The sequence below is a fragment of the Anoplopoma fimbria genome, chromosome 12 (genome assembly GCF_027596085.1).
Source record: "Anoplopoma fimbria isolate UVic2021 breed Golden Eagle Sablefish chromosome 12, Afim_UVic_2022, whole genome shotgun sequence".
NCBI classification, from domain to species: Eukaryota; Metazoa; Chordata; class Actinopteri; order Perciformes; family Anoplopomatidae; genus Anoplopoma; species Anoplopoma fimbria.
Window position 1 is genome coordinate 8113238 of NC_072460.1, and position 13108 is coordinate 8126345.

The 13108-nt window shown below is 38.9% G+C and overlaps 2 protein-coding genes across 2 annotated transcripts; one reads left to right on the top strand and one right to left on the bottom strand.

Moving 5' to 3' along the window:
* Positions 1-2229: 2229 nt before the first annotated feature.
* On the bottom strand, positions 2230-7070 carry ccnq (cyclin Q). Its single transcript, XM_054609706.1, has 5 exons — positions 6614-7070; positions 5613-5796; positions 4383-4515; positions 3791-4009; positions 2230-2597 (listed from the first exon to the last, which is right to left on the bottom strand). Exons 1-5 carry the CDS (start codon positions 6753-6755, stop codon positions 2508-2510), a joined length of 768 nt encoding a protein of 255 aa, XP_054465681.1. The 5' UTR covers positions 6756-7070; the 3' UTR covers positions 2230-2507.
* A 2448-nt stretch (positions 7071-9518) lies between these two features.
* On the top strand, positions 9519-11317 carry cfap126 (cilia and flagella associated protein 126). The gene is made up of 5 exons (XM_054609979.1): positions 9519-9568; positions 9654-9716; positions 9878-9952; positions 10120-10308; positions 11041-11317. Exons 1-5 carry the CDS (start codon positions 9545-9547, stop codon positions 11143-11145), a joined length of 456 nt encoding a protein of 151 aa, XP_054465954.1. The 5' UTR covers positions 9519-9544; the 3' UTR covers positions 11146-11317.
* The last annotated feature ends 1791 nt before the right edge of the window (positions 11318-13108 follow it).

A 13108-nucleotide genomic window follows, 5' to 3' on the forward strand; every position in this document is an offset into this window, starting at 1 on the left:
TCTTCATAGCAGACAGTCAAAACATAGTCAAATGTTATATCAGTGATAAACAGCAGTGATGGCTGTGTTCTCCTCACTCATCCAGCCGGTAGTGTAACATTTTGTTTCTTTATATTCCTCTAAAATATTGTCACTATTTAAAAAATCAGGACAAGGTGCCATAACAATTTTCACACTCCACTCCAATGGTTTACTAGAGTCAGGGCTGCTCTCTCAGGTCTATGAGCTCTGGGCTGGCCCTGTAACCCCTAACCCTACAAATAAAAACACAGACATGTACAGTACCCATTTACACACATACAGTGGGTACGGAAAGTATTCAGACCCCTTTAAATCTTTCACTCTTTGTTTCATTGCAGCCATTTGCTAAAATCGAAAAAGTTCATTTTTTCCCCATTAATGTACACTCAGCAACCCATCTTGACAGAAAAAAAACAGAAATGTAGAAATTTTTTCAAATTTATTAAAAAAGAAAAACTGAAATATCACATGGTCATAAGTATTCAGACCCTTTGCTCAGTATTGAGTAGAAGCACCCTTTTGAGCTAGTACAGCCATGAGTCTTCTCGGAATGATGCAACAAGTTTCTCACACCTGGATTTGGGGATCCTCTGCCATTCTTCCTTGCAGATCCTCTCCAGTTCTGTCAGGTTGGATGGTGAACGTTGGTGGACAGCCATTTTCAGGTCTCTCCAGAGATGCTCAATTGGGTTTAGGTCAGGGCTCTGGCTGGGCCAGTCAAGAATGGTCACAGACACAAAAAAAGCTTCTTTCATGTCAAAGTGAAAACAGATTTTTACAAACTAATGTCAATTAATTAAAAATATATAGTGTAAAATAAGTGTTTGCATAAATATTCACCCCTTCAGGTCAGTATTTAGTAGATGCACCTTTGGCTGCAATCACAGCACTGAGTCTGTATGGATATGTCTCAGTCAGGCTGGCACATCTGGACACTGCAATTTTTCCCCATTCTTCCTTGCAAAACAGCTCAAAACATATATATATATATATATATATATATATATATATATATATATATATACATATATATATACATATATATATATATATATATATATATATATATATATATATATATATATATATATATATATATATACATATATATATATATATACATATATATATATATATATATATATATATATATATATATATACATAACTACATCCGGGAGGAGAGCAGAAGGCCATCTCCAAAGCTGGCGCCTGCTTTCCTCCCAGCTAAGTAGTCTCCCAGCAGCAGGGAGAGAGGCGGAGGGACCGTGGGGTGTAATGTGATGTAATTCTTGTCAAATTTACTGCCCCATGCTATATCACTATTTTAAAAGCTACTGTTGCTGTCATGTTTGTGGACGCTGCCTCAAGGCTTTGGTCATATGGATGTGGGCGTGGTTTCATCTCTTAACCACTCAAAATGATGCAGTGTGTGGACTTAGGTTCAAACCTGGGGATGAAGTTACACATTAAATTGGGACGCACTGGAAGATCATGGTCAGCTGGTCACTGTAGTTACCAAATGTTACTCAAACAAGAGCAAAGGAACGGATTAATACACTTTTTATTCTCTAAAATAAGATAAGACAGAAAATGCTTTATCCAAGGAAAATAGCTGATATCTGTGACAGCAGGACAGTGTCTGTGGGACTGAGTCAACATTAACTATGAGGGGTGAAGGAACATGTCCCCCAGTGCAATACTGTGGCTCTTTGATGTGTTTTTGGATGACAATGGAGCTCACTGGCACAGGAATAAGATGCATAAGGCTTATATTCACATACTGCACATATATGGTCAATTCATTTGTTTTGGTTGTTCCATGGCTTTTATTGACAAGAAAAAAATACAGAATATCACCAGACATGTCCTTGAAACAGGACGGAGCAGAGTCTGTAGAGTTCATTTTGAACAATACACAGACCAAATGAAAACTATGTTATTTTAACAGCAGAGACAAAAGTCAAAAACATACAGCAGATCATGTGCCCACATATTCTTCATCTTTGGTCCTCCGCATAAAACTACAAACTGCTTTTTCACTAATTCATGAAATGTCAACTTTGCTTTGTGCATGTGACCCACCTGTGGGTCCCAACCCAGTGTTTGAGAATGGCTGGTCTAGCAGTATCCTAATGCCGAAATGTGTTGGGGTAATGGCACTGATGCGGTCATCATTCCCATGCATTTTTGGGTGTGTTTGAACAACCTGGTGCTGATGATAAACTCCAGAGCACATCAGTATGCTGATATGTGATATGTCTCCCCACGGTGGCAGGAAGCGGTTGGTGCGGGTGTGTTTTTGTCACAGCTCACAGACTAACTGGGGCAAAACAGAGTGTTCCTCTCTAACACACAAATACACGATTGCACCTGAACCCAGACATGCAGGGAACGACACACCCACGGGCGAAATGACCCATGCTGCTCATACAGACACAACAACTCTCATGCGTCTCCAGTGTGTACGCCTCGTAGGCGTGTCCCTCAGACACACTTGGCCTCCATGTCGTAGAGTTGAAGAAGGTCAGAGACCACAGCGTCGATGTGTGCTTTGGTCACGTCCACACACAGCACCTATGCAAAGGAAACACAGGCTTCAGTTCCACACCTGGCTTTCCTCAAACAGTGGACTTCAAAAGGGCAAACAAAGGCGTTTTCTGATTAATAGATGTGTGAAATGCCGATACCGTTCAGGTTCAGGAGCATTCTTTAAAAACACGCGTACAGTGCAGTCAAAATATATGTCTCAAGTGGAGTTTTTACTGCAGTCAGTGAAACACGGATTCTTGCATGTCTACAGCCAGCTGTGGGTTGTGTGGAGGGTCTATTAAAAGGCACAGCCCCCTAGATAACTAATTGGATTAATGCAGTTATTTTAACCCTCCTAGATCTTTTCTCCGAAATCCAATCACATAGTTTTGGTGCCTAACCCTATCCAAAATCAGACTAGTAAAATAAAGCCTGCTGTGGAGCTTTCTTTGTTGCCTCTCTGATTAATGTCCTCCTTGCCTGCTGTGAGTATTGGTCCTCTCTTGGCAGGTGTGTTGTGGTGCCATATTCTTTCCAGTTTATAATAACGGATTTAATGGTGCTCTGTTCGATCTTGTGACCATCAGATCACATGACACTTGAATATTACGTATTGTATTGTATATTGTGTATCATATATTTGGGGTTTCATAGCAAACGGGGGTGAATACATATGCACACACCACTATTCGTATTTAGATATTTTTGTGATTTTACTTACTACCTTTTTTGAAGGTCCATTACATAAAATCCAAGTAAATATCCATTTTAATTCCTCGGTTGTGATGCTACAAAATAGGAAATATAACACTTTAAATAATGCCTATAGGTTAAATCAAACCACAGCTGGTGATTGTTGGAACAGTGGAAATACCAACCAAGGCGGCTTTGGTGAGTTTCATTCTGTTGCTATCGACTTTGAAGTGTGTTTTACAATGAGTTAACAAGGCAATTAAGCCTGCTGTAATTCAGTGTAAGAGAGAAACCTAAATTCAGAAAGTGTATGGTTGTATGTAACTAAAGAGAATAAGTGTACCATTTTTTTTTACTTTCTTTGCATTTTGTGAGTTTATAAGAGCTTGTGGAACGTTGTTTGAACACATCTCCCAGTTGAAACTACCGCCACACAAACCTGCTAATGTCACATTTTATACAATCTTAATAAATCCACCTATATACACAGTCTCTGTCGCACACACACACATAATAATCATGAACACTTAACAGGGCACACACACCTGCCACCAGTCCTTCTCCCCGACAGGCAGCTCCACTCCGTAGCTGTTTAGAGCCAGGTGCAGCGTTGCTATGGCGATGTGTTGTGGTATGTGGCGGATGCACATGGCTCCGTGGTAACAGTCTCTAAGCAAAGCCCATGAAGTCTCAGCGATGGGGGTTCGAGACCAAGCGTGGCGGTTCACAAGTGACTTCACGGACAACAGGTAGTGGAGTAAATACTGGTGAGAAAACACAAAACATAACTGTAGCATATGCACAAATTGATTGTGTGCAAGGGGGTCAGCAAATTAATTTTGATTGGCTTTTCTGTCACTTGCACTAGAAACCTTGTGCCTTAGTGACTTACAATTTCTAAATAAAATGAAAAAATAATAAAAGTTTAAGAATATCAGATCACACAAGAAAAGTGATACAGCATTTCCAATTATTATTTGAAAACAATCCTTTGACCCAGACCGTACAGCAACAGCACACACAAACACATTTGGACCACCATGACGATATCGACAGTAACACTTACAGAAACGGAGGTTCAACGGCAAATAGGGGGAGACAGGAGTACATGACACACACACACGCACACACGCCTACCTTGTGAGGGTGTTCAAAGGAGACTTGGAAGTTAAGCTGTCGGAGGATGAGGAGCTCGCACTGCACCACGCTGTCCCTCAAATCCCAGAACTCCTTGTCACATTCTAGAGGAGCACTGCCACTGTTGAAGAACCTGTGAGGGAGGAATAGGAGGAGGGAGTGAGGCGGAGAGCATTCGAGATGAATACTTTAAAAGAGTGAAACTTTTTTTAATTCAATTTTTAAAAGTATCGCTCTTTTCATTTATTGGTCAAATTTGACTTGTTGCCAGCTAAATAAAAACGGACATATCTGATGATGATGCTGATCATTTGATACTTATCATGAGTTTGGCATCAAATACATGCAAACATTGTCTAGTTTAATAAGAGGTGTAAAGCAGGTTTAAGATGGTTTTCATTATTGGTTCATTTAGCAATTATTCATTTAGCAATTAGACACACCATTGATAAATTAATCACATCATTAATCACATTTCTCACAATGTGTCCATCACAAGTTCCAAGAGTCCAACATGTTTAAATGTCTCGCTGTGTAACCCTAACACTTTATGGTCCTGGTTTACTGACAAGAACATTGTTGATCATGTGAAATCAAACTAAAGCTGAAAACTGACTGATTAGATGTTGGAAAGAAATAAAAAATGGTCAAAAAAATCAGCCGGCTCAAGCTTTTTAAATGTGAATATTTGCTGCTACCTTTGTATTCTGTGACTGCAAGCGGAATGTATTCGGATTTTGGACTGTTGGTAAAATAAGACAGGCTATTTGAATATGTCAACTTGGCCTTTGGAGAATTGAAAATGACATCTTTGACCACAATTTAGCAAATTGTCTACACACATATAGAATTCCCACCATAGATATAGAAGACATTTCTATGGTTTCCATCTAGTCTTGTTCACTATTTTCTGACATTTTACAGACCAAACAAGTGATCAAATAATTGTGTATTGTAAGTATTCAGCACACAAATCAATGTAGTTAGTTTATTGAAATGCACTCACCAGTGAGTTCAGAAAGTCAAGGCAGAACCTTCAGCTCGAGTAACATTCGATATTTAAAAAGGTGACTAACTGTGTTTCCATGTGAATAAGGTTAAGTTATTTACTTTGATCAAAACAGCAGACAGTTTGCTGAGTGTTTTTGCTCCCAGCAGTAAGATTTAAATGTGGCCACATAGAGCCGTGCTCACTGCAGGTAGTGTCCGCTCTTCGCCCAAGCATCTTACCTGTGGCTTACGTTGATGATGTCACGGGTCCTGGTGTGCTGCTCCTCCACTTTGCCGGCCAGGTACACACAGCTCATGGCCACCAGGTAGGGTTCATAAGCGTGCACGCTGACACGTTCAAAGAAGCGGTGGTACAACACGCAGGCGGTGGCTACGGGCACTGAGCGCATCCTCAGCTTCACTCCTGAGACGGGAAGGACGGGGACGGGGACGGGCAGGCCAACTGGTTAGAGGTGAACTCAATTCTAAATCAAAGTTTAATCACCTTTGAATTTTTTTTATATATATATACAGTACCAGTCAAAAGTTTGGACACACCTTCTCATTCAACTACTTTGAAGAATCTAAAATATAAAACATATTCTGGTTTGTTGAGCATTTGTTTGTTTACCACACAATTCCATATGTGTTCCTTCATAGTTTGGATGTCTTCAATATTAATCTACAAAATAAAAATAAAGAAAAACCATTGAATGAGAAGGTGTGTCCAAACTTTTGACTGGTACTGTATATATCCTGATAATCAAACAGAATTGACATTTCATTTCAGCTTAATTCACAATATATAATTGAAATCACTGAGGAAAAAAAATCTGGGCAGCACACCAGTATGGTTATGGCTCCAAGTGTCAATTTTTAACTTGCTTTGAATTATCATGTTTCTCCATAAAAAAAAAAAAAAACGTAGTTGTTAACAATCAAAAGTGTAAAGGCAAAAGCTAAACTGAATGCATACTGTTTGGTGGATAAGATGTGTGGGGGATTGAACAATAATTAAGAAAAGCAAGCATAGTTATATTAAATCGATTAATTCTGTGTTCTCTCTATATCCAACTGGACAAGAAAAAGAATCAGATAAAAATTGTAATAAGAAAGAATAGTAACTCAGAATTTCACCAGGATTTTTTTATTGTTATTATGCATTACTTTTCTTTTCCTGGCTTCCATGGCACACTTTGAATACACTGAAGGAAATGAACTGTTGACACACAGCCCCTTACCTGTCTCCATGATGAAGCGACAGACGCGAAAGTGTGTCTTTATGTCTCGGTCTGACTCTGCATCCCCGATGGAGTCTCTCCTGCCCGCCAGCCACGACGGGCCGTCCCGGGGGGCCAATAAGCGAGAGGACGGACCCTCCATGGCTCATGTGCCGTCAGCAGGACGTTGTATAGTAACGGACCGTCTTGTTGAGTCCCCCACTAGTGCTGTAAAGTTCCGCTACGACAGGCTCGGTGTTCGTTCCTATTTGCCGGACGTCTTCGCTAGCTTCGGTCTAATGTGTTGCTTGCATATGTAACCATACTTCCGAAGCAGTAACTTATCCGGAAGAAAAAAAGTTGTACTTCCGGTCAATGTTCCAAAAAATAATGCAATTTATTTAACAAGAGGATAAAAGGGTTATTTTGTGTAACACGCAAAAAAAAACACGTTGAAATTGAAGTTGTTCGTACACAAATTTAAAATATTTAAACACGATATTCTTTCGTTTGGAGAGTCGGTCCTTTTAGTTAACGTACCACATATACTTCCGGTTATCTTCCAAAGTAAAAGTATCATTTAAGGACAGGGGGCAGGAAGCGAAATACATGAGAATATTGGCATTTGAAAAGCGTACATAGGCATTAGTTAGTCATTGTCTGGAATTATTAATAATTAATAATATTTTTTTGGCACCTTATAACATTTTGAGATTAGCTATTTGAAGTAGCTTCAAATAGCTAATCTCAAAATGTTATAAGGTGCCAAAAAAATATTATTAATTGTATGACTAAATGTATGACTTTTACAGATAAGCTATTTGTTTTTTTAATATGGATGTGGTCAGAAACATCGTGAACACATACATATCAGTCAGTCAGATAATATTCACTTATCTTTCCAGCAACCCTCAAATGAAAGAATTAAGACGTTTCACACAATTTATTTGTATTTTCCCCATTTAACTCACGAGATGCAGGTAACATTTTGAATACTTCATGTGAATAAAGTTCAATTAATATTAAGTTATTTGATTGGACGCTGCAGCCGATCGTACAGATCTGATATAGATCATCATCACTGGAGTTTTAAACAACAGAGTGATTACAGATAACAGAATAAACAGATTGAAAAGTCAGAGAGAAATCAAAGTTTAAAGAGTTGGAGAGTCTGTCTGTTTGTCAGCAGAAACACTTTTTGGACACACCTTCTCATTCAACATTGAAGAATCTAAAATATAAAACATATTCTGGTTTGTTGAGCATTTGTTTGTTTACCACATAATTCCATATGTGTTCCTTCATAGTTTATCTTCATTTAATTCATTCATAAAAATGAAAAATAAAGGCCATAATAATTCCTTTTGACTGGTGTCATCCTGTTGGATTGACATTATTTCAGTAATTCACAATTAACCACTGAGGAAAAAAATCTGAAACATTGGTTATGGCTCCAATAAATTAATTCCAATGATCATGTTTCTCCAGGAAAAACCATAATCATATTCTGGATTATTTAATAATGACATCACAATCCGAATTTCAAACATACAGATGTTAATAATGAATAAATAAGACAAACGCATTTCGCTGGTAGAAATCGGTCCTGCGCTTATGAGCAGGACACAGAACACATTAAAAAATACTAAGAACACAGTATAAATACTGAGAACACAGTATAAATACACAGGACACAGTATAAATACTAAGAACACAGTATAAATACACAGAACACAGAAAATACACAGGACACAGTATAAATACTAAGAACACAGTATAAATACACAGGACACAGTATAAACTACTAAGAACACAGTATAAATACTCAGAACACAGTATAAATACACAGGACACAGTATAAATACTAATGCAGTGATGATTACTTTGTTTTTCAGTATAAATTACTAAGATACACTTTGTATAAATACACAGGACAGTGATGATTTAATATAACAGGCTGATGATTACTTTGTTTCATTATTATATTAATACAGTGATGATTACTTTGTTTTATTAATATTAGTACATTATTAATATTAGTACAGTGATGATTAATACTTTGATGATTACTTTATTAATATTAGTACAGTGATAAGATAAGATAAGATAAGATAAGATAATCCTTTATTAGTCCCGCAGCGGGGAAATGTGCAGGCTTACAGCAGCGTAGAATAAAGTGCACACAAGAGACATAGTAGAAGAAAGACAAGATAAAAGTAAAAAGTGAAAATAAAAAATAAAAAAAGTATTATAAATAAGCAATAAAAAACAGTAGAAAATCAACAATAACTGAAATATTATATTTACAGACAGAAAAACTATTTTAACTATTATTGCACTGATGATTACTTTGTTTCATTATCAATATTAATACAGTGATCATGTGTGCAGACATAAAATCAAAAGTCTCTCCAGCTGTTAAAGCCGACTGACAGCTGATCAGCAGCTGATCAGAAACAGACGTCGCTTCACGTGACGCTTCAGAGGAAAGGACGTCTCATGTCTCTTAAAACACATTTCCTCGTTTCCTCTCTCCCCTGGTTTCCTTGCGTCTCTCCATGCATCCCTGGTGGGCGGGACTAAGACGCAAGGAAAGGACGCAAGTGAGGGAATCGAGGAGGCAATTTAAGAAACTTGGCATGTACCCTATGACACTGGGATGTACCCTATGACACTGGGATGTACCCTATGACACTGGGATGTACCCTATGACACTGGGATGTACCCTATGACACTGGCATGTACCCTATGACACTGGGATGTACCCACTGGGACACTGTAGTTTCATGTACCCTATGACACTGGCATGTACCCTATGACACTGGGATGTACCATATGACACTGGGATGTACCATATGACACTGGGATGTACCCTAGGACAAGTCAGGAAAGGATCGCGTTGCTATGCGACGAGTCAACAAAAGCTGACGCGGATGCTAGACAGATGTGGACATGTCCATGTATTCAGCAAACCAGGTAACATTTGTGCGTTCTAAGACATGCACGTTAAGAACATGACAGAGCTGTTTTACTCTGACGTAGCTGGTGTTCTCCTCCTCAGTATGACGGAGCCTTCAAGTCGCAGAGGCTGCAGAACTGGTGTGAACCCAAGCACTTCAAAGAGGTAGCCTAGTAGACATCGGATCAGTGCTGTGCTGTTGTATTAGCTATACTGCTTGTAGTTCATATTGCCATCTGAAAATGTGTGTGTGTGTGTGTGTGTGTGTGTGTGTGTGTGTGTGTGTGTGTGTGTGTGTGTGTGTGTGTGTGTGTGTGTGTGTGTAGAGACCCACTGAACAGGAGGGTCACACCACCTTCATTGCTGATAATAGAGGACATCTGCTCCCAGGAGTGATAAAGGTTAGAAATATATCAAACATATTCTCCCCTCTTAATTAAAAACTGCTGTCATTGTGAATCTATGTTTGACTCCATTCCTGTGTGTGTGTGTGTGTGTGTGTGTGTGTGTGTGTGTGTGTGTGTGTGTGTGTGTGTGTGTGTGTGTGTGTGTGTGTGTGTGTGTGAAGAGGGGCAAGGCATGGCCAGACTTTAAGGGGACCTGGGATCTCCCTGCTCGTATTCCAGCGCGCCGCATCAACCCTACAAGCCGCTCTGCACAGGGCCTCAACAGGCTGAAGTCCTGGGGCTTTGACCCACAGCACTCTGGCAGCAAAAACACAGACGGGCTGCAGGATGTTGGCGGCCCCACTATGCAGGTTAGTTTCTGCTAGGGAAGGAAATTAGCACCTGCTAAATACAGAGTAAATGTTGGCTGTGGCAGGTAAAACTACCGGGTCACCTGCCATAATGCCATAGATAGGTTTTCCTTACTTAGAAGTATTGTTTTTAAGTTAAAAATTCTAGTCATTGATTAAGGTTCCTTGATATATTCCAAATAAAATATGTTTTTTAAAGTATTCTTTTTACTTTGATCTGGTACCAATCATTCACATCTGGCTCAGTGTAACTATGGAGCAGTGGGAGGAGTCTTCTAAAGCATTCTTGAAGGCATTGTGGGTTGTGGTGCAAATCATTTATTTAAATCAGAAGTGATGAGGAAAAGATAATTGCAGAAACAAAACATTGAGAGGCCGTAGATTTCAGAAAACAAAACATTGAGAGGCCGGTAGAAACGTTCATTGACCTGCCTCAAAATGTCATTTCAGAGCGGACAAACATGTTGGTCTTGCCTTGTCTTTTTACAAGATCTTTTTCAAAAGCCAATACTGTTTTCACAGGCAAACCTAGATTTTTCTAGTTTCATTTAGTCTTTAATTGCTCTTGTATTTCTATTTGACTTCTATTCTTATACTAGCTGTATATACTTCTTGTTTTTTTTACTTCCCTATTTATCTGTATTTATTAAGTCCTTGTGCTGCTGCAACACCTGCATTTCCTCTCTTTAGAACAATAAAGGCTTATCTTCTAGTCTCTATCTATCCTTTCAGACCAACAGGGATGAACAGCAGAATGGTGCTGCCCTGGCAGCGAGCCAAGAAGCACCCTCCTCCTCCTCCAAGCAGACACACAGAGACGAACATCAAGACCAGTGACATTCATTTCATTCTTAATGGATTACAAAAACCTGCAGCCTCAGTTTCGACTTATTTTAGCATGTCTGATTGTTACTCATGACTCATGACTCATGACAGGTCAACATTTGGTCATTGTAAAAAGCATGACAAAGCTTTTTGTGATTTCTACCCTTTTTACAATGCCTGTATCCACCCATAACTTCACTCCTCTTAGTGTTTGGCTTGTACCTCTTTATGGCTCCAAATGCTACTGTAACAACTACTTCCTGTGAATGTCATATACATTGAATGTGTTGTATCTCTGTTATGCTGTTCATTTTGTACACATGACATCTATTGCATTCTGTCCATCCTGGGAGAAGGATCCCTCCTCTGTCGCTCTTCATAGGTTTCTTTTTCCTGAGTTTTTCCTGTGCCGATGTGACTGTTCCGGGACAGAGGATGTCGCATGTATTGTACGTAACAAATAAAATACGTTTTTTAAAGTATTCTTTTTAGCTTTGATGCATGCAACGAAAGTACCTAATCATTCACATCTGAACACTGACAGACACTGACGTGTAAAGGAGGAAATCTAACTACTAGATAACTATGGAGCAGTGGGAGGAGTCTGAGTCTACTGAACAACGTTGTCAACTAGCCTAACCGGATTGAAGGCATTGTGGGTTGTGGTGCAAATCAACAGTAAAAAAATAAATATTTAAATCAGGAGAGACAAGTCAGATGAGGAAAAGATAATTGCTTGGACTCTACAGGGAGATTTGTTATCGAGGGGTGTCTGCCCTGAGCAGCAGCAAGATAAATCCCCCCCCTGTGGAGTCCAGACACTGGTGGTGGTGGCTGAGGAGGCTGATAGAATGATGAGTTGATGAAGCTGATGAAGCTGATGAATCTGCAAAGATTGGGTGGAGATGGGGAGGCGGAGGGGCGCGTAGCAGCAGCATGAACATTCTGAAGGTAGAGAGAGGATCATATTTAAAAAGAGACAGCAGCAAGAGGATAGGCTAACGATGTAACTGTGTCGCTGTGAAATAAACTACTAAACTAAGCTTACCAGTGTTGTCATCCTGACTGAACTTACTCTAGAGCTTCATTAGTTGTCCCTCGCTGACTAAACAGCGTGTAGAGCCATCATATTTTCACATCTTACTCTGTGAATTAAGTATTTATTTTGACCACCCAGAGTTGCCGGTTGTTGGAACAGTGGAAAGACTAACCAAGACATGTTTGGTGAGTTTTATCTTGTTACTTTCCAGTTTGGATTCAGAATAAATAAATAAATGTTTCTGTTTAGGTGTAGGAATATTTCCCCGATTGACAGTCTTGATTTATTTATCAGACTGAATAAAACTAAGAGACCTTGCGTAACATAGTGGAATCTCTGTTTCCTGGTACAGCTCCACATCAGGAGAGATCAGCTTTCTCTGTTGATATACTGTAGCACACACTGGGGAAATAATTCCATTAGTGCAACACATTTACCGTACCCTAGGAAAATGTTTCCCTTTACAATCAGAAAATACAATGATGAGTGTCTTTTCCAAGAGCACTCAATGTACATACGCTCTAATAACATAAGCGTGTTCTGCAGTCAACCATCATGGACTGGACTTTGTGAGAGCACAGGTTAAAGCATTTTATGGGTGTAATAAAATTTTAGTTCACAATCAAAGTGGATGCATGAAGAAAGTCCTAAGTCCTAACTCTGCTCCCAGCAGACCACATGACCACATGACAATAATAACATGACAATAAAAACCTGTGCAATACATTACACATTACACTGTGCAATAATAGTTAAAATAGTTAAAAATAGTTAAAATAGTTGTTGTTTTTTTCTCTGTCTGTAAATATAATATTTCAGTTATTGTTGTTTTTTCTACTGTTTTTTTTTTTATTGCTTATTTATAATACTTGTTTTATTTTATTTTTTATTTTTAGCTTGTCTTCTTCTACTATGTCTCTTGTGTGCACTTTACGC

Coding starts and splice junctions, on each gene's coding strand:
- ccnq (XM_054609706.1), bottom strand. CDS start 6,755: ATGGAGGGTCCGTCCTCTCGCTTATTGGCCCCCCGGGACGGCCCGTCG. Junction 4,010..4,382: donor CCTTTGAACACCCTCACAAG/GTAGGCGTGTGT, acceptor TTTTCTCACCAG/TATTTACTCCACTACCTGTT. Junction 2,598..3,790: donor GGGAGAAGGACTGGTGGCAG/GTGTGTGTGCCC, acceptor TCCTTTGCATAG/GTGCTGTGTGTGGACGTGAC.
- cfap126 (XM_054609979.1), top strand. CDS start 9,545: ATGTCCATGTATTCAGCAAACCAG. Junction 9,569..9,653: donor CCATGTATTCAGCAAACCAG/GTAACATTTGTG, acceptor TCTCCTCCTCAG/TATGACGGAGCCTTCAAGTC. Junction 9,953..10,119: donor TGCTCCCAGGAGTGATAAAG/GTTAGAAATATA, acceptor GTGTGTGTGAAG/AGGGGCAAGGCATGGCCAGA.